At 38.5% G+C, this 27,971-nt stretch overlaps 1 protein-coding gene across 1 annotated transcript; it reads left to right on the plus strand.

The window, feature by feature from the left end:
- Window positions 1–1,116: 1,116 nt before the first annotated feature.
- On the plus strand, window positions 1,117–17,980 carry SLC10A2 (solute carrier family 10 member 2). The gene is made up of 6 exons (XM_045567050.1): window positions 1,117–1,493; window positions 7,508–7,626; window positions 11,814–11,902; window positions 12,979–13,154; window positions 14,641–14,798; window positions 17,813–17,980. The coding sequence occupies exons 1-6, from the start codon at window positions 1,117–1,119 to the stop codon at window positions 17,917–17,919; spliced, it is 1,026 nt and encodes a 341-aa protein (XP_045423006.1). The 3' UTR covers window positions 17,920–17,980.
- The last annotated feature ends 9,991 nt before the right edge of the window (window positions 17,981–27,971 follow it).

A 27,971-nucleotide genomic window follows, 5' to 3' on the forward strand; every position in this document is an offset into this window, starting at 1 on the left:
TCATTATAGGAATGTTCAATTTTAGTCCTATGCTGTGTCCTGACTTGATAATTGAGTTATAAACTGAAAACAGGACAATCTCTCTTTTACCTCTTTTTTTTTTTTGTATTCCCTATACACTTAAATACAGTGTTCTGCCCATAATGATGTTGACTATTTGACATTTACAAAAATCTCCCTTGGAATTCCCCTGCCATAAAAAAAAAAAAAAATTCTAATTTCAATTCTTTCCAATCACAAAGAGATCCTGTCACTTTGACCTAATCCTCTGAGGTTCATCCCTCTAAATAATTGTATTGTCTCTATCTATAAAGCACTTTGTTACTATGGCAACGCATACATAACTGCATGGGTAAGTGATTGAGGGTGGTTGTACAAGTCAGACTCCTTTCCCGCAGAAAACACAGAAAACATTCTATCCACCCGAATGTTTCTCTCCCATAGGTTTTCACCAAGTCCTTCGTAGTTTCTCAAACTTATACATACTTTATGAACACTATAGACCAATATAAGGAAACAGATTGATACAGTGGGAAAACTCTTGGGGGAAAAAATTGGAGATTCGGGTCCCAGTTCAGACTCTGACACAATTTACAATACAACTTGGCCCAGGGCACTCAATTTTCAGAGCCCCAGTCCCTTGTCCCTAAAGGTAGGTGAGGAAACAATATGCTTTCCTATGGCTCAATCCCTATAATGTTCTGTAATATTCAGAGTTGATTTTAAGTGTCACTTAACCGAAATTATTCAATAAACCTTCATGGCATTAAACATTAACACAGTTCTTTTTATGTGGCTTGGTTCATTACAATGCCAATAAATGATTAATTATAACTCTCTGTCTGAACCAATAATTTTGCTGGACTTTTATGATTCATAATTTGAACTGTGTTGTAATGTTACCCCTCGAAACTGACATTCTAGCATTTATTGTTTTTTATTGCTTCTCTAAGGTGGCTTTTGAAAGAGGCACCAAGTGACACGTTTAGGAAGGGTTTAAAAGTGTGGACATGGTTGAAGTAAGCATTACTAGTCTTGACTGGCAGCAGAGCAAGGACCCAGGGACCAGGGCTTCTGTCCTGTGGACTTAACCTTTTTGGAGCAGCCGACCCAGCAATGAATAATTCTACGGGCTGTTTGGCCAATGCAACAGTTTGCAATGGTTCATCTTGTGTGGTAGCTGACAGCAATTTCAATACCATTCTGAGTGTGGTCCTGAGTACTGTGCTGACCATCCTGCTGGCCTTGGTGATGTTCTCCATGGGATGCAATGTGGAAATCAAGAAATTCCTAGGACACATCAAGCGGCCGTGGGGCATCTGTGTGGGCTTCCTCTGTCAGTTTGGAATCATGCCCCTCACGGGATTCATCCTGTCGGTGGCCTTTGACGTCCTCCCCGTCCAGGCTGTGGTGGTTCTCATCATGGGCTGCTGCCCTGGAGGCACCACCTCCAATATCTTGGCCTATTGGGTTGATGGTGACATGGACCTGAGGTAAGAGATCTACCCCTCTAACTACTGCAGTCGTGCCCAATGCATCTTTTCAGAAGCCTGTGGCATTCAGAATGTCCATCTGATCTGCCGTTGATCCAAAGTACCACCAAGGAATTAAATAGGAATAAATGCGTTTATGTGCCTTCTAGCACAGCTGCCTCGCTATTGGAACGTGGGGATTACATTTTGTGTTTGTGTTTTTAAATCTAACTCAGTTAACAGGGAGCTGCATAATTGCTATTTATCTCTGGGAAAAGATTCAAAGCTTTTCAAAAAAGAAATCTTATCCAAGCCACAAGCTGCAGTTGAGGAAGTTTATTCTGTTGGTATCAGGAAAAAAGAAACACAAGAAACAAAAAAACACTTTTTTTGTAATAATGAGGAGCTCTGGGTGCAATCATGAAATCAAACTGTCCATCAAACATTACAACCTATGGTCAGACAATGGTCAGCTCCACCAAATACAGCCAGTTCTTTGGGCAAAGTTTTTCTTGGTATAAAACCTAAGGAAGAATTCATAAATTTGCTTTACCGCTACTGGCATTAAAAGGAAAAAAAAAAAGCCTACAGCAGCTTTTTTAAAAATTATGTTTACCTTACTATAAAATAAACAGAAAATGGTTTCTCCACTTCCCACAGAGCAATCTAAATTGCAATGTTTGCCCAATTCATCTTGTGCCAGTCTGAACTAGCACTGGGGGGAAAAAACCTAATAGAAATAAGGGGAAGCATTAATGTGACTAGACCAAGAATTTTAATGCTGAAAGTTGAATAGACAATATATTCTTCCTTACCTCACAATTCCTCGTTTCCTGTGAAAGGTGTGCATTTCTGCAAACCATCCAGCTGTTTGTGCAACGTGTGTTTATTAAATACTGTCCAGCAGGCAATCAGCTCTGTTAATCCCTAGTTACTATACGCAGAGGAGAGAGGTGCCAAGTGTAGAAATGTAACAACTGGGTTGATCAAGTGCCTAGTGAGCAATTAGGAACCTGCTGTCTTATCTCAACTGGTGCTGATTTCTCCCGAAGCTTTACAAAAGTCATACGAACCATATACTTTCACATTACTTAGTTTTCACGTAAGAAAATACAGTATCCACCTTGCAATAGACTTATTTTAAGATAAGCCCAATGAAAGAATAAACAATGGCAAGTGCTATTCAGGCTTAGTTAATCTGTGAACCACGATATGACAATAAGGTATCTTTAGACTTCAGTTTAGTTTGACCTGGACACAGGTACACAGAAGTGAGAATTCTAAATACTAGCACCTATTAAACTGAGGGAAATGAACTAAAATATTGGGCTTTGACCTCCACTAAACAGCTTTTACATAACATCTGTAATTTTTTAACAATGCAGAAGAGTCTTGTACCTCAACATAATGCCACACATTAAATCCTTTCTATAAGATAGAAAAATTCTGTGTGATGCTGGGTTGTTTGACTGTTGAAATGGATTCTCTTCCATGGGCTAAAATGGTAAGAGCTAATCTAAAAGCTCCAAGTCACATTTTGCTATGGTTTTAAGGAAATCTTATTTCTCTTGAAACAAGAGATGATTATGTAATCCTGTCTATTTAATATAACAATTCATATAAAAATAAGAAATAAGATTTTTAAAAATAAGAAATGAGAACCAAAAGTAGAATATGAAATCTTGGTAGAAAACCTCCAGCTGAATCAGTGTAAATGAATCAATCCTTCAACAAGTGAGAATATGCTCTACGATGGACATACATCAACCTCACTTATCCAGAACTCAAGACCCAATAAAAAACCGTACACCCAAAATAAATTCCATGTAATCTCGTAAATGCTCCTTACTCAGAACCTACCTAACTTTCCTCATTCTATGAATAAAACTCTGTTGTACTATTTCCCAACACACAGATGATCAGAAATGAGAAGCGGGGAAGGAAGGAGGGTGTTAGGAAGACAAGCCCGAGTCCCACAGGTGCAAGAGAAAAGACCAAAATGCTTACAAAGCAAAGAAGACAATTGACAAAACACAGCAGTCTCTGCCTTATTCTGGGGACAGACAGCCCTGCGAATACAAGAAGGCATCAATCACTGTATTTTAGCATAGTAAGCAATGATGTTTGTCATAATGGGCCTTAATCATTAAGAAGAGGTTAAATTATGCTGCTGTGCAATTTGGTGACATTATGAATTGTGTATGTTAGAGGAAAAAAAGTATTCAAATATTTCTTTAAACCAAATTAAGAGAGTAAAACTTCAGTTATTTGGGTAACAGGTTTCCAAAACTTTTTATTTCTCTGGAGTATTTGATAATTAAAGTCTCATGATGGTTTACTTAGACACAATCCTATCTAACATTGATATTTCCAATTCTGCACTCTTGGAACTTTATCTTCTCCATCCTCACTTGAACTCCAGCAGTGGCAGTCAAGACATAATTGCTTAGATTAACAGGTACCTTCACTGATTGAGCTAATACCACACAGTGCCAGCAAAACAATTCCACCTGGCTTTAACTTTCCTGGATGTTGTTCTTGGGAGAAGAAACCAAAATATTTCCCAGTCACCCTATTATCTCTTCTGAACCTGGAAAGCCACGGCATTTTGCAATTTCTAGCAACTTAAAAAAAAAAATCACAGACAGTTATCCTGGCTCATCAAAGTACAGCAAGTGATATTTCCGCTCCTTCCCTGACCACTCACAGCCTGGAAAGTTGTTTGTGAATCTGATCAGTGCACAGATATTTCCACCTAAGTCATAGCTGAGCCATGGGCATTTTATGCACAAAAAGTGTGAGGGAGAAATGAAGGTGACCTTCCAGGTGAATCTGCTGGTGGCCAAGGCCCATGGTTCAGAGGACACAGAAAACTCTTATCTCTGTTGTGTCTGCTCTGTCCCCAGATACAGGCAAATCTCTGGTCTCTTCATCTTTGGTGATGGATGGCCGCAGCCACACCATGCAAGGACTTTTCCCTCTCATTCTCCTTTCTCTGATTTCTTCTTTGGGAAATCCATTCTTATGCATTCTTCCCTCAGTTTCCCCCAATTGCCTTATTTCTACATTCCTTTTTATTATTTTCTAGATCTTCTATATTATACATTTTCCTGCCACATCCTTTGTTCTTTGGCCAAATATTGTTACAGTTTTCAGCTTCCAGTTGAGCGTTCACTGATACTTTAGCTACTGAAGATCCCTGGCTTTCTGAGTTATCACAAATTCAAAGCAATCCCTCCTATGCCAACCACATGAATGTCTAGCTCCTTTCTACTCTGGGAGAACTAAACCAACACCATTTGATTTTTCCTTTATTCTGCCTCAAAGTAACAAAACCTTGTGTCTCTCAAGTAGCATTTATTTTTATTTTACTCTGTAACATTTATTAAATACTATAATGTACCATGCACAGTGCTAACTACTCAAAATGCATTGATGTATTTCACCCTCCAAAGAATCCTCTGAAGTCAGTACTACTATTTTCTGCATTTGATAGATGATAAAATTAAGGTTCATAACTTTGGCCACGGTATTTGAGTGGGTGCATGTCAGAGTCAGAATTGGAATCCAGACCTATCCGCCACCCCTGTCCCAGCTCAGAAACTGCTCTACATGCTTTCTGTCACTTATCACTTCTACAGTTTCCAGCACCACCTATATGTACATCTTTTGATCCTTCAAACTTGATGTTTCACTTCTACTGTGATTACAATCTTATGTGTTTCTTTATCACTGATTTCACTGAATTCCTCAACATTCACAAAATTTTCATTTGTTCTGTCTTTTATTTCCAGCCACACACACAAAATTCTTCCTGGCAGTTAATAGAGCTAAAGCCAGGAATTAAAGCCAAGAGATGTTTTTATTTTCTTACACATTAGTATTTTCTCTTACTCCAACATAAATTCATGGTAGTATTTTTATTTTATTTTTGACATTTATGCCTTTTGTAGAACTTCCAATTTTCTATGTAAAATAATTTTTTTGCTAAGTTATTCCTCTATATTGTCCCTTCAAATTCTTTATCTATGAGTTGTTTTTAATCTCATTTTGAGGGCTTTGATTTTGTTGTCACATTAGTTCAAATAGCGTAAGCTTCTGGCCCCCTGTCAGCTTGTCCCTCGTTGTCAGCATTGCCCACTAAATCCAAGCCTTTTCCTTCTCCAACTCCTGTTGTCCTGCCTTGTGATTTTTAAGAAACTATTCTCACCAAACTCAAAAGCATGATATAGCCTCACAAATTGCCTTGGCAATAATTCAGAATTTTGAAAGAAAAACAAGGAGAGAAGCAGATTTCCTTCTAAAAATTTTTCTTACAGTTTAAAACAAAATAAAACAAAAAATCAGCCTTCTCTTCACTGTGATCCCGGTAATGATTTCTCCCCACCCCCCTCTACCCCCATCACATTCTAGAAGACATATTGGATTCACAGAAATAAAAGTGATTTTATTATGGGGACAATCTTAAATCCATTCTAATGTATTTGAAAAAATAAAAGACAGAAAAAGAGAACGGTGAAGGAGGGGAGGAGGAGAGAGAAAAAAATCACCTTCAGACTCAGTACTTTAGTTATAAGTAGGACACAGTGCTATTAATAACAAATTAACTTATTTTTCTGATGTAAGACTCCACCTTAGCATCTTAGTTTGTATCTAAATTAAGTTAACCTATGACCAGAATAGATTGAACTTCTTAGTATTTTAAATGCATCTCTTGCATTGGTTATTTTTATATTTTAGCTCTACAAAAACAAGTAATTTTGTCTAAATTCTTTAAATCCATTTTAAGTGAGGTCATCTCTGCTAAAAAAAATTATTAGGGAAGTGAAGCCCCCTGATAGACAGACTTTTCCCCACCCTTTATTATGCCAAAATTGTGCAAATTTATCTACATGCATCAAAAGGATATTTCTCACCTCTAGCTACTTTCCTTAGCATAGGGTAGCATTGTTTTGTTCTTGTTTTGGGGGGACAGATGATACAAATATTTAACATTTTCCTTCAAGGACACACATAATACTCTTAAGAAATTGCTACTCTGATAGAATCAGTGCTATGGCTGTTGGGGAAAGAGCCTTAGAGCGGAAAAATTGCTCTAAGTTTCCTGATTCTATTTGTTGGAACACAAAATACACAAACTTATGGCTGTCTGCCTCCAACCCAGACAGAGTGTGGCTTTAGAGCCCAGGCATTAAGGGCAAAGAACATGCCCCCATGATACAAGGCACGTTTAGGGGAACCAGGAAGACGCACTACCAAAAATGTCTCTTCCATCCGCTGTCATGGTACTGGAATGGCATCATTTGATATTAATTCCTCCTTGTTGAAAGCCAAAATCCACTTACTCAGCCAGATCCACTTACTAAAACACAAATGCTCTCAGCAGGAAGGATACCAGACCCTGGTTCTTCTGAACGTACATTTGGTATAAATAAATTGTCAGCGGCTTACTCAGTCCTAAGGACTTGGGCCTGCACTGCCTGCCTGCATGCTTTCTTTGGTTTATTAAGTCAGTTCACTCTTCTTTTCTCAAGCTGTGGCCAGTTGCGTAGTAATTTATCTGCTTTTTGGAAACACACTGAGGCCTCCTCCCTCAGACGGGCACTGTGTCCCAGGGGCCGGGGAGGTCGGTCTCATACCAGATGGTCAGACATGTGAGGACCCCTGTAGCCTTGGCTGGTATGAACGTGTTTGCTGTTCTCTGACTGGATGTTTGAAGAGTGGCACATCCAGGCACCTTGTGTCTTGTCCAATAATGAGTTTAAACCATCATTAAATACCTTCTCTCACCCTTGAGAACAGGTGGGGAGGAAAAGTGGAGTAAGGCAAAGTAGAGAGACATCAAATATGGCCCCTTTTGCCCAAGGCCAGGCCCTGCACAAACTTGGGCACACGTGTATTTCCATCCCTCGTGCTGGATGATGCTCCTGCTTGAGACAGGCTCTTGCAGGACTTCCTAATCATGAATGGAAGATAAAACATCCTGTCCCCTAGAAAACACAGGTGGACATGTCAACCTGCCTGTTTCCTTTCAGCGTCAGCATGACCACATGTTCCACCCTGCTCGCCCTGGGAATGATGCCGCTGTGCCTCCTCATCTATACCAAAATGTGGGTCGACTCTGGGACCATAGTAATTCCCTATGATAGCATAGGTAAGTCGTTCCTCCACAAGAGTGTTTAATATTACCCTCAAACACCCTGCTTATCCCCCGCTACGTTCTCAGACCAGGCTCACACCCAGCCATGATTTGCCTCTTACACTAGTGGTAACTTTTGCCCAGTTAGGATTTCATTGTAAAGTCCCTCCTGCACTTGGATGAGCACCGGCAGAATGTAAATTCCTGAGCCTTGACCCCAAGGGAGAATCTCCTTCTTCTTCAATTCAAATCACCAGGGAAAGGAGCTTCCCCCACCAGCGGTCTGGACTGAGGAGGTTTACGTGTGTGTATATGTTCATGTAATGATTTCAAACAGAGCCCTGGTAGGTGATCATGAGTGTCACAGTAAGAAACTACCAGATGAAACATTGTTCATAACACTCAGCTGTGAACCACCTCTTGATTCACAAGTTGATTTAATGGCACAGTGTGTATTTCGTGCCCCAGACATCAAATTTGCTGGTTAGGACTCTGTCTCCACTCATTTCAACTCCTGGATGTTCACCCCATCCCAAAGGAGCTTCTTTTCTGTTTCTGGGAGAACAAATGGTGGTGGGAGATTAAGTTATTGGTGTAACATTGGGATAAGGTTTAAGAGAAGAACAAGATAGTTCCTGGCTTACCAAAAGTAGGCATTTCCCACAGAACTATCATGATAACAGATAAAATATAGTTGCAATAGTCCATCAGTACCAATCAACAGGTACATTACATGCTAAATGGTATTTTTTTTTCCATTCACCTTGGAAACAAATCCCAATGATTTGCCTCAAAAAGGTGTGAGTTTCCCACTGAATATAAGCAAAGGTACCAGTGGTGACTCAACAAGATGTTTGTAAAAGGGATTCCTGTTGGAATGGGAGGCTGAACTAAAATTTCTTTCATTTCTAAGAAAGATTGTTTTTGTAATTAAATGTGATTGAGGGAATATACAACTGAGTTAGAACACACTTTGTGAACACTGATTGGGGATGACTTGTACTGCAACGTTTTCAGAGAGTATCTTCTCTCTTCTCCATCCCCTACTCTTACCATGACCATTAGACCAAAAAAAAAAAAAAAAAAAGTGGTCCTCCTTGACATGCCCTATTCAGTAGGAGTTTTTTTGGTACAAGATCCTTCTGTTGAGCCCTGGGGAACTCCTTCATATCAGATATAATCCCCTGAAAACAGATTTTACAGTGACCTTCCATGACCACCTGCCTATGCCTCACACTTAACTCTCTGGCTGCTCCCTCAGTGGACACCTTCCTTAGAGTTAAAAAATGCAGTTTGTTTGAATGGTGAAAACATTGTAGGCCTCTCAAAAAACCTGCCTGCTATGTGAGAAGTTTTGACTCCACATTACTCATTGTATAAGAAAATAATTTAAACCTTAAAATAATCTTCTTTTGATATTCATTCCATTCCGGAAAATGCCCCATAAGAATTTTTTGAGTAATTCCATCTACAGTGTGAATGACTTATATTATATCCTTTAATGTGAATACATTTTGGAAAAAAAGGAGGAGAAAATGAGAAATCAATTAGCACCTCAATGGAGGGAAAGGTCATGATAAAAAGAGGTCAAGAGTAAAAAGCAAAGAAAAAGAGGAAAAGAGAAGAGAAAAGACAAAAAGGAACAAAAAGAAAGAGGAATTTGAAAAACAAAGATATTAGCTGTGCTTGCTCAGCATAGTGCTTGCCCTGGCCTATTCTCCAACCTAACGTTTTTTGCTACTGTTTTTTTTTTTTTTTTTTTTTTAGTCCTTTAAAGAGCTAACTGCTTCACAAGATGTTATCCTCACTTTATAAATGAGGAAATTGAGGCTCAGGGTAATTGTTTAATTTGCCCAAGATCACTGGGGAGCTGGAAATAACCCCCGGGTCTGCTTTCCACCCTGCTCGGCGGGCAGGCGCTGTGCTCGGTACAGCTTCCACAGGGTGCTCAGCCTGCTCCAGCGATTCCGCAAACACCTGCTGAGCCCCCTCAGATGCTGACATCTGGATGGGGAGGAGGCAGACTGCACACCTGGTGCCACTAGAAAAGCACTGTAGCAAGGTGTTGTGCCTACTCCTCTCTACCCAGTATTTGTGAGTGGCTCATGCCAAGAACTTTATATCCATTTCGTCATTTAATTCTCACAGCAGCACTGTGAGGCAGGCATAATTCTACTCATTTTATGCAGGAAGAAAGCAAAGCTGGGGGGCGGGGGGCGGTCAGTGGTTATCACAGTTCCCACGGTTTGTGAATAAAGGTTCCGCTCCGAGTCTATCGGGTTCCCAGCCCCACCATGTGAATGCATCCTCCACTCTCTTTCCTTCCCGTTTGTGTTTCTGCCTTTCTTTCCTCTGATACCCATTGTCTAAACTGGATTAAAGACCAAGCTATGGTTTCAATGGATAACTGTGAGCAGTTGCTTTTTCATCTTATAAGGACAGGCGTTTTACAGAGAAAACACAGGCATATGAGCAATGAGTAAAACAAACGGAGTCCCGAGAAAGAAAAGAGCAAGATCTCCGGCCCACTGGAGAGTAGAGTCCCAGCTTCCGCCCATCCAGGCAGGAGCCACACACCTGGGTGGAAGGAAAGCAAAGAGTGCCTTTTCCAGGCAACTTCAATTCCCTGAAAAACTTCATCTGGCCTCATCTGGTCAGGAGAGGAGAAGCAAGTCTGCCCTGGATCTCAGCAGGGGATTCTGCTCGCAAGTTTATCCTGTTGCCTTGGGTTACTCCAAAGAGATAAGGGCTCTTTGCCAGAGGGACCAAGAAGACCAGATACATTAAAACTATACCCAAAACCTAACCACACTTACATTGCAAGCACGTATTTGCACCTAGATGTAAGCTACCACAGCACAGATTTATATCAAGATGGTTGTAATTTAAAGCCTACAAAATTCACAAAAGTTAGCAAACAGACTAGAGAGAGACCCAAGAGAGGCAGTCTTCTCCCAAAGTAGCAGAGTCAAGGAAACCCAGAAGGGATTTTTCTAGGGGATCTTACCAGTGCATCTGCCAACATCTCTTTTCCCTATCCTTCGTTCTATTATTTTGAACTTATTCCCTCCTACCTATCTTTATTTTTTTTTTGTCCCCCCCTTACTCTTAGTACCCTTAGTCATTACTAGTTCTGCTGAGTAACTTCTGGACAAAAATAATTGCTGACTGTTACATTGCCAGGAGGGCTAGAAGGCTACATAGAAATATTTTCATCATCACCATATTCATTTTAAATTAATATCGACAGCCTTGGAATCTAGACTCTGTTTTCCATCCCTGTTCCATCTACCTCAATCCTAAGCAACATCCCCTCTTGGAATTTCATTATTCCATTCCACTTTCTCATACTGCTTTAAAAGGATGTTCGAAAAAGAAAACCCATGAAAAGTTAGAAGTTGTTGGTATTATACAAAAACAGTTATTGGACAAATAAGTGTTAAATAATACATGGAAACAAACCGTATGTCACAAGAGCAGCAGTAAATTAAGCATGGTGAAACTGAAGTGTGACTGTTATCTGGCTGGGTGAGCACCTTGCTGCAAAGAATTATAATTACATGAGAGGTCACCAAATATATTATCTCATGGAAAATTTAAAGCATGGTTTTCCAACCTATTCTCTCCCCTCTCCACTGTAGATTTCAATAACCAGTGCTAGTTTTAATCGGAAGTCATGAGCCATCAGAATGCCTAGACATATTGAGCTAATTTTGAACATGTCCTTTTATTTGAAAATATTTTGAAATATTTCTTTTATTTCTACTTCCATGAAGTAGCATACAGATGAAAATTATCATCTACGTACACCACAGTAACACACTCACACACATACACACACACAAACATGGGCAAGGTATTTTTCCTAGGGGTATAAAGATCCAAAAACCAAATAAGCCAAGATTATGAAAGATTGAAACTAAAATATATTATTAGTATAAGAAACTCTGAAAAATTAACCCAGGATTTAGGGAAAGTATTTATATCATCAATAGTGTCAATTTTTGACCAGTAATATTAAATGATTTAGTGGAGTCGGTAAAGAAGTAGAGTGAGTGTGTGTGTTTAATTCCATATTTTGTTTTGTACATTCAAGAAGGGAGATGAAATACTACCTAGGCCTTTTTCAGCCTGCTTACTCTTTTGTCTTTCTGTTTCCGTGTTATATTCTGCTTATCAAATTGCTCCTCTGTCACCTTTAGGTACTTCTTTGGTTGCTCTCGTTGTTCCTGTTGCCTGTGGTATGTTTGTTAATTACAAATGGCCCCAAAAAGCGAAGATCATACTTAAAGTAAGTATCCCATGGTATCGGCGGCACAATTAAATGCTCCACAGTGAGAACTGAAGTGATATGGTTTTTCCATCCACTAAATTGTTTTATTCTCATTATATGATTACCTCCTAGCAGAACCTGAAGTTATTAGCCATACAGTCCACTTTTCTAGAATGTTCTTCATTGTCCATCCACAGGACAAATTCCCATCTGTCCTGTGAGACACTCAATGCAAACATCGCCTCTTGGTTTTACTCTACTCTGTTCCTACGGCACATTGCTGTTATCTCTGCTGTGTGAGTTTGTGTTATAAAATATATCTAGAGGCTGTCTTAGAAAATAGGACATGTCTTTCTTCTCTCTGTATCCATATGGCCAGTTTGGTGCCTGCCAATTGGTAAATGTTATATATATATATTAAGAGTAACCGTTCATTCCCCTTCACCAGCTATATTCTAGCTAGATGATACAGATATGGATATAGATGATATAAGTAGATTCTGCTGCTCAAGAGGAAAAATAGGTCAGTTGGTATTCCTTGCTTCTCAGGACAAAAAATGTTATATAATTGCTTTTAATGTGAAAAGGAGAAAATAAAAACAATAGTGGCTTATGTTTGTATGTGTCATTTTTTAACTTATAGAGTTTTATATCCATTTTCTCATTATCATAACAATCATAAAAGGTGGCTGAAGCAAGATTTTATCCCCAATTACAAATGGAGAAACTAAGATTGAGAAAGGTTCATGATTTACAGAGGCAGAATGGGAAGAGTTGAATCTGGAAGCAAAGTCTTCTAGGCTCTTACTGTAATGGGTTTTCTTCCACTCTGACAAGGATAATTTGCAAACTAGAAAATCTTCTTAAGGATAATTGAGTAAGGATGCTATCTGTCCTGTTGTGTTTTTAAAAATTAAAACATGGGAAATGCACCAATATTTCCAGTGGGCTGATTGCAGCCTTCAGGCTACAAGTACGTAAATGGACAACTTTATTATCACTTCCCCAAGGGAAGGAGACAAATCATCTCTGACAAATATATTTGGATTTGCTTTAAACATGATGACTGAGTTCACTTTTGCCTTTTCTTCCAGGTTGGGTCCATTGCAGGTGCAGTCCTCATTGTGCTCATAGCTGTGGTTGGAGGAATATTGTACCAAGGTGCCTGGATCATCGCTCCCAAACTGTGGATTATAGGGACAATATTTCCTGTGGCCGGGTATAGCCTGGGGTTTCTCCTGGCTAGAATAGCTGGTCAGCCCTGGTACAGGTATGGTGTTTGGGTAAATCGGACTGGGAATTTTTGTCTCTAATAGCTGTTGTGTAAGTTTGCTGGAGCTACTGCAACATTAGTATCATAAACTGAGTGGCTTAAACAGAAATTTATTGTCTCACAGTTTTGGAGACTAAAAGTCAAAATGAAGGTGTCACAGGATTGGTTCTTTCTGAAGACTGTGGGGGAAAGATCTATCATAAGCCTCTCTCCTTGGCTTATAGACAGCCGTCTTCTTCCTATGTTTGTCATACCTTCTTCCCTCTGTGCATATCTCTGTGCCCAAATTTCCCCTTTTTATAAGGACACCAGTCATATTGGATTAGGGCCCACTTTAATGATATCACCTTAACTAATTATATCTGCAATGATCCTATTTCCACATTAAGTCCATTCTGACCTATTCGGGCTTCAACCTATGAGTATGGAAGGGAAGGGGACATGATCAGCCCATCAAAGCTGTAAATAATAATGACAAGATCAAAATCCTTCACCTTTAATCACATTCATCATCCTATTTCTGAACACATCCCTTCTAGACAGACTCACTCATTCATAAAGTATGCAAGTCCCCAGAAAGAAAATACTGACTGCCTCTTTTTTGCTCAAATTCTTCAGGGCCATTCCCCATACAGTGCAAGTCAGCCTCTTCCATTGTTACGCATTCGTCTTCTCCAAGCAGAGCGACTTCAACAAAAGCAGTTAGATTGGCCTTGTGATATAGGAGAGTTCCTCCAGCCAGCAACAGGATGAACTTCTCATCCAAAGGCACTCAATGTTTGAATGGGTTTAGCATTTGTGGATTTGGCTCTGGGTAAAAACATTTCCTCTCCTACTAAATCCATGTAAATAAATCAACAGGCAGATGTAGGAACTGGTCGGGAAGGAGACGAAGGACGTGGGGACAGTGGGAAGAGTGCCACGTTTGAGTCGCACAGACTGGGGCTTGCCCTCTAACCCTGCCACACACTAAATACGGGACCTCGGGCCAGGCACTCACTCTTTCTCTGAGTTTTCTTGTCTGTAGAATGCAGATAATTTCTACCTTATAGATTTTTTATCAGGATTTAAGCAGAACAAAAGACATTTAGCAATAAAATACTGTATCTTGAGTATTTTCAGAGCCCCTGCTCCGTGTGCTGCACTGTTACCAAAGACATAACTGAAAAGGGTAAAATGAACCCTCTTGCCACTTACAGATCACTGTACTAAATGAGCCTGCTCCTCATATATGTAAAGACTAAATCTATATTGTGTATAAGATATTATTACATAATATACACTAATAGATAATATATTCAATATAAAGTTATATATCAAATAAACACATATTAAATATATATATCAAAAACACAGACAAAATACACATATATATATATATATATACATATATATATCTCCTTGTTCTCATTATATCTGCTTTTGATGTTATACAATAACAAAGCCACAACTAAAACACGTACTCTCTTAACCTTTGTCTTAGGTGCCGAACAGTCGCCTTTGAAACAGGCATGCAGAACACTCAGCTGTGCTCCACCATCGTGCAGCTCTCCTTCACCACCGAGGAGCTCAACCTCGTCTTCACCTTCCCGCTCATCTACAGCATTTTCCAGCTCGTCTTCGCAGCGATATTCTTGGGCTGTAAGGAACAACGCGAATCACATTTCATGATGATGCTCTTCTTTGAGAAATCCTGCAGTTGCTAAAATGGCTTTTTGTTTGTTTGTTTGTTTGTTTGAATTTCCCTGTTCCTGACAGGGAGTTGTACAAATAAATGGGAGGAAAAGGCCCCTCCTAATACTCTCATGACTTCCCAATTGCTGATGAAAAGACTGTAATTTTACCAAAATGTTCTAGTGAAGATTATTTTTAAGTGAAAAGGAGTGGAGGTTGATTCTCCCCATTGACTCTTTTCCTCAGTAATTAGGGAGGCATATTAACCTGTTAGGAACATTTTACTCTGTGCCTTCCCACGTGCTTCCAGGAACTCAGAATTTGGTGATTTTCTTTTTTTTTTTTTTTTTTTTTTTTTTTTTTTTTTTGAGACAGAGTGTCACTTTGTTGCCCGGGCTAGAGTGAGTGCCATGGCATCAGCCTAGCTCACAGCAACCTCAAACTCCTGGGCTTAAGCGATCCTACTGCCTCAGCCTCCCGAGTAGCTGGGACTACAGGCATGTGCCACCATGCCCGGCTAATTTTTTGTATATATATTTTTAGTTGTCCAGATAGTTTATGTCGATTTTTAGTAGAGACGGGGTCTCACTCAGGCTGGTCTCTTACTCCTGACCTCGAGCGATCCACCCGCCTCGGCCTCCCAGAGGGCTAGGATTACAGGCGTGAGCCACCGCGCCCGGCCTGGTGATTTTGTTTTAGAACATTAGTCTTGATATGCTTTGTAAATATAGGATATTTATCAGAAAATCGGTATATAAAAGATACTTATCAGGCTAAATTATAAGGTAGATGTGTGTGTGTATATATTAAATATATAATTGAGGCAGTTGAAGCAAAAATGTTCTTTATTTCAAGTCCCTGGTGTAGTTAACATGATTCTTACTTCTGCTCTCCTATAGCATAAGGCTCCCACCCTCTCCCGTCAGGCCCTGCCCCCCACTGGCCTTCACCTGGTGGAAACTTTTCCCTACATTTTGCTTTCCAAGGGCTGATGATGTTTAACAGCTATTTTTTAATTCTATTTTTTTTACTAAAGAAGCTACTTTGTAAAGCTTCATGACATTTTACTGGGGAATATAAAGGGAAGGTACCCAACAAAAGTGATGTGAATGTTAAGTTATATAATGCCTGGAGACACCGTTGTGTTTTATTTTACTTTTCTACTTTGCTCCCTTAAGTATTCCACTAGCCTGTGGGTGCTAATCAACCTCTGCACTGCTGTCACGAATGTTTTTCTCAAAGCAGAGGCTTCCTTTCCAGAATGGAAGAATTCACTGAAAACATCCCACTGATTTATCATGGATCCAGGAGACAGGACAGGGGTCCATGGCCTGATAACTTTGTTCTCTTATACAATAACCTTATTTGATTGTACAGAGGTCGACCCAATTTGGCAGACGGTGAGATTTTGCCAAACCATTACTCAGCAATGTCTACTAGACAAACCAGAGAAGTGGACTGGTTGATAGAGCAATTAAGTAAAGGTGCTAGTTGAACAACTAACCCAAAAGAGATTGATTAATAGAAAATCAAGTTGAAGGAATAAGGAAAAGGAAGAAGTGGAACTGGTATTGTACTTTTCTGCAGTTTTATCAGTAAGTATGAAAATAAGGAAGGAATCTTTACTAAGTGTATACAATGCCTGGAAACATTTTAGTGATAGGATTAGAAGTCTAAATAGTTTTTGGAACAAGGAGAGGAAGGAAGGAAAGAAAAAAGGAAGAAAGGAGGGAAGGAAGGAAGAAAGGGAGGAAGGGAAAAAAGAGAGGGATAAGATGTATAGTTTGGTCAAATAAAATCATTGGCCCAAGTACAAGTTGAAGGAGGCCCTGCTCAAAACAGTTTATAAGTGTTAGATCTTCAAATTGACCACAAGCTCAATTAAATTCAATAATATTGTTCAGTGGCTTTGAAAATAATATATTACTAGAAGTGCAGGGACTGATCTAAAGGAGATATTGATCTTGGCTTAATAAGATCTTTGAAGCAGGTCACTGTCTCTCTCAGCTGTGTATAATAATGACCATTAACATTTACTGACCATTTACTATTCTTCACAGACCATTCTAAGCACTTAATTTTATCTTACTTAATGTTCACAATTGCCCTGTGTGATAGGTAATATTATCATAGCAACTTTATATGTGAGGTATTGGAATTTGAGAAGTCCAATAAATAATACCTTCTGTTCTGTTGATTTTGTAACCAATTGAGAGGTAGAAGAAAAATTAGACATTTAGATAACAAAATAGCATTTTTTATTATGGATAAAGCTTAATTGGAACATACGGCTTGAATCTAAGACCAAATGAGCTTGTGGACACGCCCCTCTATCCACTGCCTCACGCATGTGCAGACAGACATACACTCACATGCACATAGCAAAGACATGAACTGCAGGATTTCCCTGGCAGGGCAGAGCCTGTCCTGGTGAGCTGACCTCAAAACTAAGCTAAGAAATGGTTGCTACCAGAGACCAGCAGCTCCACAGCATAGAGGAAAGCGAATCAGCCAAAGCTCTTCCTCCATGGGAAAGAATGAAAGAAGGCAGGGAGAGAACGGGAGTGTTGTTCCAGTTCAAGTCCTTCCACAAAGGACCATCCGGCCAAGGCCCTGGACATTACACTGCAGCATGTAGTGTATCTATTGAGGACTAGCACGTTAACTGGGATGTAGTGGTACAGAACTCTCGCTTCTCTTCGTTCTTCCTGTTGACAAGTACCATGTGCAGGGCTGAATGCCTGAAGAAGTCTTCTGGTTGCCCTGAGCAAATATCCCCTAAAGTTGTATGCGAGGTCTTCCTGTAGCGCGTTCATCCCTCTTGCCTTCAGTGGTCAGAACACTAAGAATGAAGATTGCTTTTTCCAAGGTGCCTCCAGTCTATAGAAAATGTAAACTGCTTTAAGTATGCTCACTATCCAAAGTAGTTTTGCAGCTTATTACTATGAAATTTACTTAACCTTCTGTGTCTTGTTTTCTAGGTTATTTCGCATACAAGAAATGTCGTGGAGAAAATAATGCAGAATTTCTACAAAGCAAAGACACCAAAACAGAGTCCGAGACATCAATTTATAAGATGAATGGATGATTTCAACCAGATGAAAAGTGGACACCAAGCAGACAAAACAGAAGAGTTCTAAAGAACATTCTTAAACTACAACTACATCTAATTACTTGTTTTGTCAGGATATTTGGCAGGAAAAGGTTAAAGTGAAAATTTCAATTTTAATTGAATTTACCTGTTGGTTTTAGTACCAAGTGACTTGTGGTCTAATTCTCTGATGGGAAAAATATTGGTTTTGTATATATACATATATGTGTTTCATCTATGTATATATACACACACATGTATACTGTCACTGAGACATTCCCAAAAACTATCTTCAGACTAAACCTGACATAGGTAACGCTGAGAACAAGAACCTCATAACACTGAAACTGAATTTTTGGGCAGAAACTCATAACCCAGAGATGACTTTTGTAGGTTAAGGTAGATGTAATGAATTAGTATCGTAGTGATCAAGACTTTCTTCAGTATTTATGATCGTGAAACAATTGACCTGAACATCTTCCATTGACATTTTAATCATTATTTTGAAAACTTTGCAAACTATTTATTTATATGACTTTGTAATATAACAGGCAAATATCTGACTTACTGTATTTTTTTTAAAATACTGCCTTCTCCGGTGATAGTGCAAAAACAGAAATGTGGGAAAATTATTACTGAATAGAATTCAATAACCACACTGGAACCAGATTTTGAACTCATCAGGAATATTGTACATCGGTTGCTCTACCTCAGGGGGTCCAATGATGGCCATTAGAGCTTTCAAGGAAAAAGAGAATTTTTTCAAATGGTTGAATTTGGCAAAAAGCTCTTCAAGCCCTGGAGAGGGGCTTCCTCAAGGTTTGCCTATGTGAGGCAGGTCCACATTGGCTAATCTGATAGCTATTCAGTTTATACACAGCATGCACAATAGGTATCCTGAGCTGCGAGGTGGCAGGAGGTGCAAAGAGAGTAGATGGGAGAAACACCACAACTCTAGTGGATGAATGAATTCTATGGACGATGCTGTGAAATACATAGAAAAGCACGAACAACAGAAACCAGTTGAAATGCTCATCTAGAGTCAATTCGATGTGCGGTAGTAAGTAGTTATAAGAAGAGTCAGGTAAAGGAAGACCCAGAAAGTGAATATTAAACAGTATTTGAAGAAGAGGACAGGTCCCAGGGCCCAGAAGTAGGAAGGGGCTTGCCAGCCAAGTCAGTGTCTCAGATGCTGTAAATAGGTGTAACCATTGGAAGCAAGGAAGATTCAAAAACTCCTTTGCTGGGCTTTGACGGCTGCCCAGGGAAACAACTGGTCAAGTATTGGGCTCACAAATATGAGATCTAATTTAATTTCCTATCCCTCATTTTGTAGCACAATGCATGCACGTTCTTAACTCAGTCCTTAGTGGGGTTAGTTCCATTTTACATTTTGATATTTTCACTGCCTCATAGTTTCCCTTTCAAATGTTTTGGCCCCAAAGGGCTTTTTGCATTTGAATGTTCTAAGTTCAGAACCTGATGGTGCACCTAAACATTATAAGAACAGGACCTCAACTTAGTTCTTCCAGTAGAGGAAGAGGGATTCTGCTTTCAAAAGTTACAGCATTTATCTTTTTATACGAGGTTCACATTTACAATTGGATAGGGCCTCCATATTTTTACATCATTAGACAAATGGACTAAAATGGACTAGAGATTTTTTTAAGGGATAGTGGGAGAGAAGGTATGGAGTTTCTTCTTAGTGAGTGTGAAAGAATATGCTTTCAGTCGTGGAAAAGACTTTCAGTTTATCAGTAAAGTACCTCCCACACTTTCTCATCAAACAGAAAACATACAGGTGCACTAAAGACATACTGTGAATTCATATCCTAATTTCCACACACCCAAAGTCAAGGGTTCAGATGGGAGCAGCTGCAGCAGGCAGGTTTTGCCTTCCTGTTGATCAAGGTACGTGAGTGAGACAGAACTTGGCTTTCTTACATGATGTGGTAGGTTGTGAGTTGAGTTTTTTACCCTAATGTGCTAGAGGGAAGAAAAATAGCTGAGCTTTCTAAAATGACAGCTCTCTATTTTTAAATGAGTTTGAAAGTAGATTAAATTATGTATTTTATTGCCTCTGTGAGTATCATATTAAATGAATATTTTATTTTAAAGCCTTGAATAAATGAAAATAGTTTTTGTAATGTTTGGTCTAATTGAGTCTTTGTGACTACTGTCAAGATTTTTCTTACTGTTCAATTCTAGAGATATAAATAAGGTAGAGTTTCTCAGATATTAAATTGTTCTTTGAAAAGTGCCTGAAAGAAACTCTTAATTAAATACTCTAATAATTAGGTCTCCCACAGATACTGATTGAGGTTTTCCCCAAGAAAATCATACAGAGGGAACATTAATCAAAGACTCTTAAAAATGGTGTGACAATGATAGCTGATTTAAAATAATAACCAATGTATTTCATGTACTTATAAATAAAGCCACCACCTTTTATCAAATGGTGGTATATGCATATCTATACAGAGAAAGAGAGGCTTCAATTATGAAGCTCATGCATTAAAATCGCTCATCATGAGACTTAAGGAGATTCAGGTTATCAAGCTCATTTGACTCCACAAAGACATCATTCTGCTTTTCACCTAGGAAACTCTCACTGTCTTCCAGCACGAAACAATTTATCTCCCTTAGAGTATTTGATATCCCATTGCTTCTCAACCCTGCACCTTTTTCAAAACCACCTAAGCTTAGAACAAGTCTTCAAAGTGTGGCATGGGGACCCCTGGGAGTTCATGAAATTGTTGCAGGGCTACGCAGGCACCAATGGGGAAGCAGCTTCCCTCTCCTCAACTTGCAGATGCATGCTCTCCCCAAACCCCCTCCCTGAGACACCCAGTGCTTGAGTTGTCCTGGGTTCTCCTTTCCCACCTCTTCTTCCATAGCCAGAGATCTCCCCGTTGAAAAGCAAGGCCTTATTCTCAGGCCTAATCTTAACTATGGTACATTAGCCCAGGGTGGAAAATTTTTTAACACCAAACAACTCAAAATATTGATATCTGAAAAAAGCTTCTTATCTTTCCCAGTTGTGCACATACTTATTTAAGGATTTAGAAATGAAGTATTTTGGCATGTGTTGGAATATTTTGAATATAGAAATAGTACAAAGGGGGGTGGGAGTGAAGATAATTTTGTTAACGTGCTAGCACTTCTATCCCCAGCTAATTACCCAAAGAAAGCACCATCTTTGAGGGTAACCCTGTGGGAGCAAACAAAGGAGACTGGTTGGAAACATTGAAAGAGGACACGTGTTGTTGTTTTCCTTCAAGAGATACCAAACTATGGCAAATGTCTGCGCCTTATCTATTAAGAGCTATCCAAAATAGGAATTCAGGTGTGAGATGGCCAACACAGGGGCCCCCGTTAATGTATTTGTTGGAATTGAAAATGAGATCAGATATTTTTTTCTGACAGAAGGAAAGTGTAATTTGGTTGATTGGTCTGACAAAGGCCCTGGCTTTGCCAATTAGGATATATGAAGGATATTTTTTATAATCTAGATGAGCTCAATCTGCAGCTCCTAGGCTTAAAAAACATATTTAAAACATATGATAATATAAAAAGCACATTATAAAAGAATTGATCTAAAATATATAAAGAACTCTTAAAACTCAAGTCAAGCAACCCGATTAAAAAATGAGCAAAAGAATTTGAACAACTTTTTGACTTCAGCAAAAAATGTCAACCAAAGCAAATAAGCACACAGCAATGACAAATAAGTACATGAAAAGATGCTCAACACTGTATAATAGTTAGATGAATGCAAATTAAAACTACAAGAAGGTACCACTGCATGCCCAATAAATAGCTAAAATGAGAAAATACTGATGATCGCAAGTGTTGACAAGAATGTCAACAGCAACTCTCACACATTGCTGGAGGTACTTTCAAAAACACTTTGCAGCTGCTAATAAAGTTAAACCCACGCTAAGCATATAACCCAGTAATCTCTCTTCTAGGTATTTACCCAACATTACTAAGAGTAAAACAATAATAACAAAACTGCTAATCAGGGGCCAGGTGTCAGGGGAGGGAATTGCTACTAAAAAGCATGAGGAACATTATGGAATGATGGACATGTTCTATATATAAAGACTTTGGTGGTGGTTATCCAATTTTATATATTTTTCAAAATTCACAGAGCTATACATTTAAAATTGGTGAATCTTATTCTAGTAAATTTTACTGTAATAAAGCTGACTAAAATTTTATTGGCCAAGATGTAGCAGAAAAACTTCTTCAATATTTTTATCTTCTCAACCTTCTCTGAGAATATGGAGTTAAATCTGGAGACTCTAAAGGAAGGAGTAATGGCTCTAATAATAGCTATTTGATAAGTCTAGTAAACCTTTTGGTAGCATACTTCCCAGAAATTGAAACAGTGAATGACTTCGGTTCCAGAAACATTTTGAAAGATGAGTATTTCCAATTCTTTGCTTTCAACAAAAATGAAAGAGGATCCCATTAAGTTTTCAACCCTTGCACTGAAAAAAGCTTTGATGATCTACCACTATGGGATTTTGCACATAACTTAGAGATTTGAGGGACAATATATACCAATATATACCAAAAGTCCTCTGATTATCATTTACCTCTTTATGTAAATAAAGTTCATCAGCACTTACATCTATTGAAAAAAATAAAAAGGAACAAAATAGATGCTGAAATCTGTCTCTCTAACAACAACAGCAAATTCTCCATAGTATGTATTGCATTCCAGGCTTTCATCTGAGTTATTTACATACGTGAGTCCATTTAATCCTTACAATAACGCTCCAGCTGCAGTCCCCAAACACCGGGCCAGGGCCACGGATCAGCACCAGTCTGTGGCCTGTTAGAAACCGGGCCTCACAGCAGGAGGCGGGCGGCAGGTGAGCAAGTGAAACTTCATCTGTATTTACAGCCACTCCCCATGGCTCACTCTGAATGGACTCACATATGTAAATAACTCAGATGAAAGCCTGGAATACAATACATACTATGAAGAATTTGCTATTATTGTTAGAGAGACAGATTTCAGCATCTATTTTGTTCCTTTTTTTTTCCAATAGACTACATTCCACCTCCTGTCAGATCAGCAGCAGCATTAGATTCTCACAGGAGCTTGAACCTTACCGTAAACTGCACATGTGAGGGATCTAGGTTGCATGATCCTTATGAGAATCTAACACCTGATGAGCTGAGGTGGAGCTGAGGCGGTGATGCTAGCACTGGGGAGTGGCTGCAAGTACAGATTATCATTAGCAGAGAGGTTTGATCACACAATAAATGTAATGCGCTTGAATCATCCTGAAACCATTCCCCTCCCCTACCCTGCCCCCCCCACACCAGTCGGTGGAAAAATTGTCTTCCATGAAACGGTCCATGGTGCCAAAAAGGTTGGGGATCACTGCTCTACAGGATATTTCTCCTCCTTTTACATTTGAGGAAACTTAAGCACAGAGAGGTTAACTTACTTCCCCAATGTCACTCAGCTGGCAAGTGGCAAAACTTGAATTCAAGAAGTTCAGTTCTATATTCTTTACTGTAGACCACAACACTAAACTACATATATTCATCCACAAATTCACAAAATGTCAAAATTTTCATGAATTTGTCACATTAGAATAAAATTCCATAGTGGAAAGAAATTCACATATAGATTCAAGTATAAAGAAAACCAATGAGAGATTCCCAAATATGAAGGCTGAACTTCCTGTGTTTTTTTAACCAGGCAATGAGTATCATGTCTATGAGGTATGTAGACTCCATTGGATATATTTAAAAGTGATATAACAGTTTAACTTTAAAATTTCAGCTTTTAAAAGATTGTATTTGCAACTTTTACCAGAAATTGAAGTTGTAATTATTTAAACTTATGATGGCAAATGTTAAATATCAACCAAGAATGTACAAAGTATACATAGGCTTTAAAAATTCTTTTGGAGGTATGCAACCAAGTTTTCTTTTTTCCTAAATTCCAGTGGTCTGGCCTTCTATTAACTTGCTAAATATTGCACTTAAAACCTGATCAGTGTTACAAACTTGGTAGGAAAAAGCTAATTCTAAAGGATGATCATTATCTTTTCAGGTAATAAAATACATAAAAACAAATATACATATATGTAATAAGAGAGAAAATATCATTTAAAATTAAAAATAGTTTAGGATGTTTAAATACAAAGATTACTTGCACAGTTTTGAGCTGAATGACTAACTCATACAATATAAATGAATTCTTAAGTCATTGTAGCTACACTCTTCTTGAGGAGAGTTTAAAAAGAGTAGCTTTGAAAAATAACAAATATGACTGCCCTTTTGCTACCATGGACATAATGATTCTTTTGTGTCTCATGCCATTAAGAAACATAATGGCTAAGTTTTCTAAGCTGTACCCATGATCTCGATCCTTTAAAGGAATCAATGAACAAAATATAGACATTCATTATAAACAAAATGAAACAGTGAGGCAAAAGAGCTATGAAATAACGTCAAGTGAAAAAATAAATTGGTAATTAATAATATTTAGTTCATTGGTAAATATTATATATATTGAAATGCATGCAAATGATAACGATTAAAAGGAAGAGAAACAAAAATTTTTTTGAGGAAATGATGCTGTGTGTTGATTTTTTCAATATTTTTCTTTACTGTCATATGATATCGAAGGATTAAATAAAATCACAAGAAAAAAAAAGAAACATTAAGAGTAGCCTCAAGGGTTAACATGGGTCCCCTGGGATCAATGTACAGGTCTGGTGTATATGGTCAGAGAGGGGAGAAATAAATCTCCCTACTGGTTCTGCACTATCTGCCACCTGCACCTTCTCTCTTCCCACTGGCCCTAGAAGTCTCTCCTCTTGACCAGTAAAGAACAGGCTTTCCAAGGGTGGCAGACAGCATTGCCTTGTTAACCCAGTGCTCACTTCCAATTCCCCTCTCCCATTCCCACACCAACTAAAAAAGCATGTGCTCAACTAGCTTGCAGGTAGGTAGCCATGCGACACATTTCTAGACAATTACATAGAAGCAGAAATGTCTCCAGGAAGATTCTAGTAAAGTCTTTGGTAACTTTTTATTTCTGTTGCTATAAAGGCACCTATCATTGGTCCCTCTCCCACTCCTGCCTTAAAGAAAAAGGGTTGCCTGGTGCTGCAATAGTATCTATGAAGGAAGGAACACGGAACAGCACAGGCACCAGCTCTAGCGGTGTTAAGCCACTGAAGCAATGCCAGCAGCTGCCTACTTCTAGACTTATTGATACTCGAGCAAAATAAACACCTATTTATTTAAGCTGCTGTTATCCAGATATGTTATTACTTGCAATTAGAAGGATCCCTAATTTATAGAACTGCTGATCCCTATAACTGGAGTTGCCTTAGGTATATTGTACCCACACAAACACCAATCTGAAGAATCTGAGATTCCTGGACAAGAGAAAACTTAAAGGGGTAAGAGGAACGTCAAGACAAAGTTTCTTCATGTAGAATTCTGCTTGGGGCACAGTAAGGTGAAAAGTTCCATAAAAGCAATGACTATAACATTTAATTTGTCATATCTCTCATTATCACAAAAGAAACGTAATATATACTTGTGAAATTGAATATATTCACCCTGAATCAGAATACAAAAAATGTTGATCATTTTTAATTCAAAAGAATTTTCTCCTTAGACTTAAATTCAAAGGTAGCAAACATGTAAGTTGTAGATACAGAGAATAGGAATTACTTTTGTATTTTTTATTTTTGAGTAATTATTGCCAAGCTACATGCTGGAAATATTTCACTTCATACACAGTGTGATTATAATGATTTTTATTAATTCTCTTCAGACCATACAAATTTCTTTCAAGGATAATTACACTAATTTTTTTCTGTAATAAAAATGAAGTCCTGCCATATAGCAATTAGGTAGGGGTAGAAGGACAGAAAACAAAATAAAAATTATGTAATTCTAATATGTAGTAATAGTTTTTAAAGTTTCAAATACATATTTATTAGAATGGGTTTCCAACTGCACAGAGTTATCACTCAGACTATCCTAAGACTGTTGAGTAACTATGCATTAGGCACGTTTTTAAGCACTCATTATTAACTCAGTCAACCAGAACAAACCCACTAACAGTAAGTTTATCTGGTTTATCAAGTGAATCTAGAGTAAGTTCTTGGGAATGTGCTTAAATGTTATATTTATTCATTAGACCTCACTAGAATCCCAAAGTAATATATTCATTCTGCCAGGGATTTTTAATGTGCTGTGTCAAATTATGTTCTCCAACATACTGAAGTGATATAATATGATTAACTTTATAACCCAGGTGTTAATTCTCATACTATAAAGGGTTGTGAATAAATCACCAACGTTCTAAAGAGATTTGCTACCTTTGGTCTCTAAATTCCCAATATGTTGTCTCTTCAAATTTTTCCAGCCCTCACCTCCCCATGCATACTAGGAAATTTGGTCTCTTTCTTCTTCACCTGAGGAATCTACTGTCAAGCCTGAGAAATTTCCTCAAGCCAAACACTGATGCCTCCCCAAGGCCACTCAACAAGGTTCTGTGTTTAAAGTTGTTCCCAAATCCAGCCTCCCTTACAAAAGAATCTCCACCTCCCAAGGAGATGAGAATAAAATCACTTGTCCGATATGAACTTATATCTCTACATAACAATCACTTTCTCTTATATGACACACACCATCATATTGGTTAATATACTGTAAATTATTTAATTTTCAGATTTAATTATTTACTATTATTCTCCACCTCCTCTAAACTCCCATAGTTTCGATTATCTGCACTGTCATTCAGTACTGTTCAAAGGCTTCTTTTGTTAGTTTTCTTTCACCTTCTCCAAGCCTTATAAATAGAGTTTGATGCATATTCATTGACTAATGGCTATGTTAAAGCATTATAAGTCTTTAAAAGACTCAACATGTCTTTAATTTTTTTCCTCATCATCTATCAAAAGTGTTCTTATTTTTGCCTTTCAAAAAATCATTAGCCCTACAACATACTTTGTAACTCACAAAATATACATTGGCTCCACACATACATGTCAGCAGCCCATTACAGTCCTACATTGCTGTTCATACCAAATGTTTCCTGCTTACACAAATAACCATTTGTTTAGGGCTTGTACTGAACCTTTACCTGAATTGTCATAAAATCCTTGGAAAGACTTACAAGTAATGACAGCAGTTACCAAAGAGCAGACTGTGATTGCACTCGTGTGTGTGAATACACATTTCATGTGTCCAATTAGTATTAGAAGGATCCTGATATTAATGCAGAAGATGTTTTCCACAAGATACAACACTGTTGTTGCAAAAGCAAGATGCATATTTACAAAAGAGAGACCCTTTGATTGCAGTTAGTACGTGTTCCCCATCTTACTTGCTTCCCTTTATTACATCCTTTTCTGACAATTCAGAAAGGGCCATGTCTAGGAGTTAACATTAACCCAGAAGCTTCGTTCCTCGAGATAACATGTTTTCATTACCTAGTCCTGCCTCTTCCTTTCTTCAACTCCACTTTTCAAGGACTCAGACATTTTATAGACCTGTAAAAAAACTGTATTACATCTGATCATGATGGGCATTAGGCATACACCTTAAGTTCTGTTCATTCCACATTTCACCTTATCTCCTTTTTTATGACTCTGTTTTATTGACATTGGGGTTACTGAATCATAAGCCTAAGAGGAAAAATGTTTCATTTATTTTGGGGCTACACCCACATTCCGAACCTTCATAACGTCTCATGTTTCAGTTCGTTGAAATGTCTGTGTGTTGTATTACAAAACCTTTCTGACATTCCCCCCACCAACAGGCAACCTCCATGAAGTCAGGGATTTTTTTTTTTTTTTGAGACAGAGTCTTGCTTTGTTGCCTGGGCTAGAGTGAGTGCCGTGGCATCATCCTAGCTCACAGCAACCTCAAACTCCTGGGCTTCAGTGATCCGACTGCCTCAGCCTCCCAGGTAGCTGGGACTACAGGCATGTGCCACCATGCCCGGCTAATTTTTTCTATATATATTTTAGTTGGCCAGATAATTTCTTTCT

This window comes from Lemur catta, chromosome 13, assembly GCF_020740605.2.
Source record: "Lemur catta isolate mLemCat1 chromosome 13, mLemCat1.pri, whole genome shotgun sequence".
In the NCBI taxonomy this organism is placed as follows: domain Eukaryota; kingdom Metazoa; phylum Chordata; class Mammalia; order Primates; family Lemuridae; genus Lemur; species Lemur catta.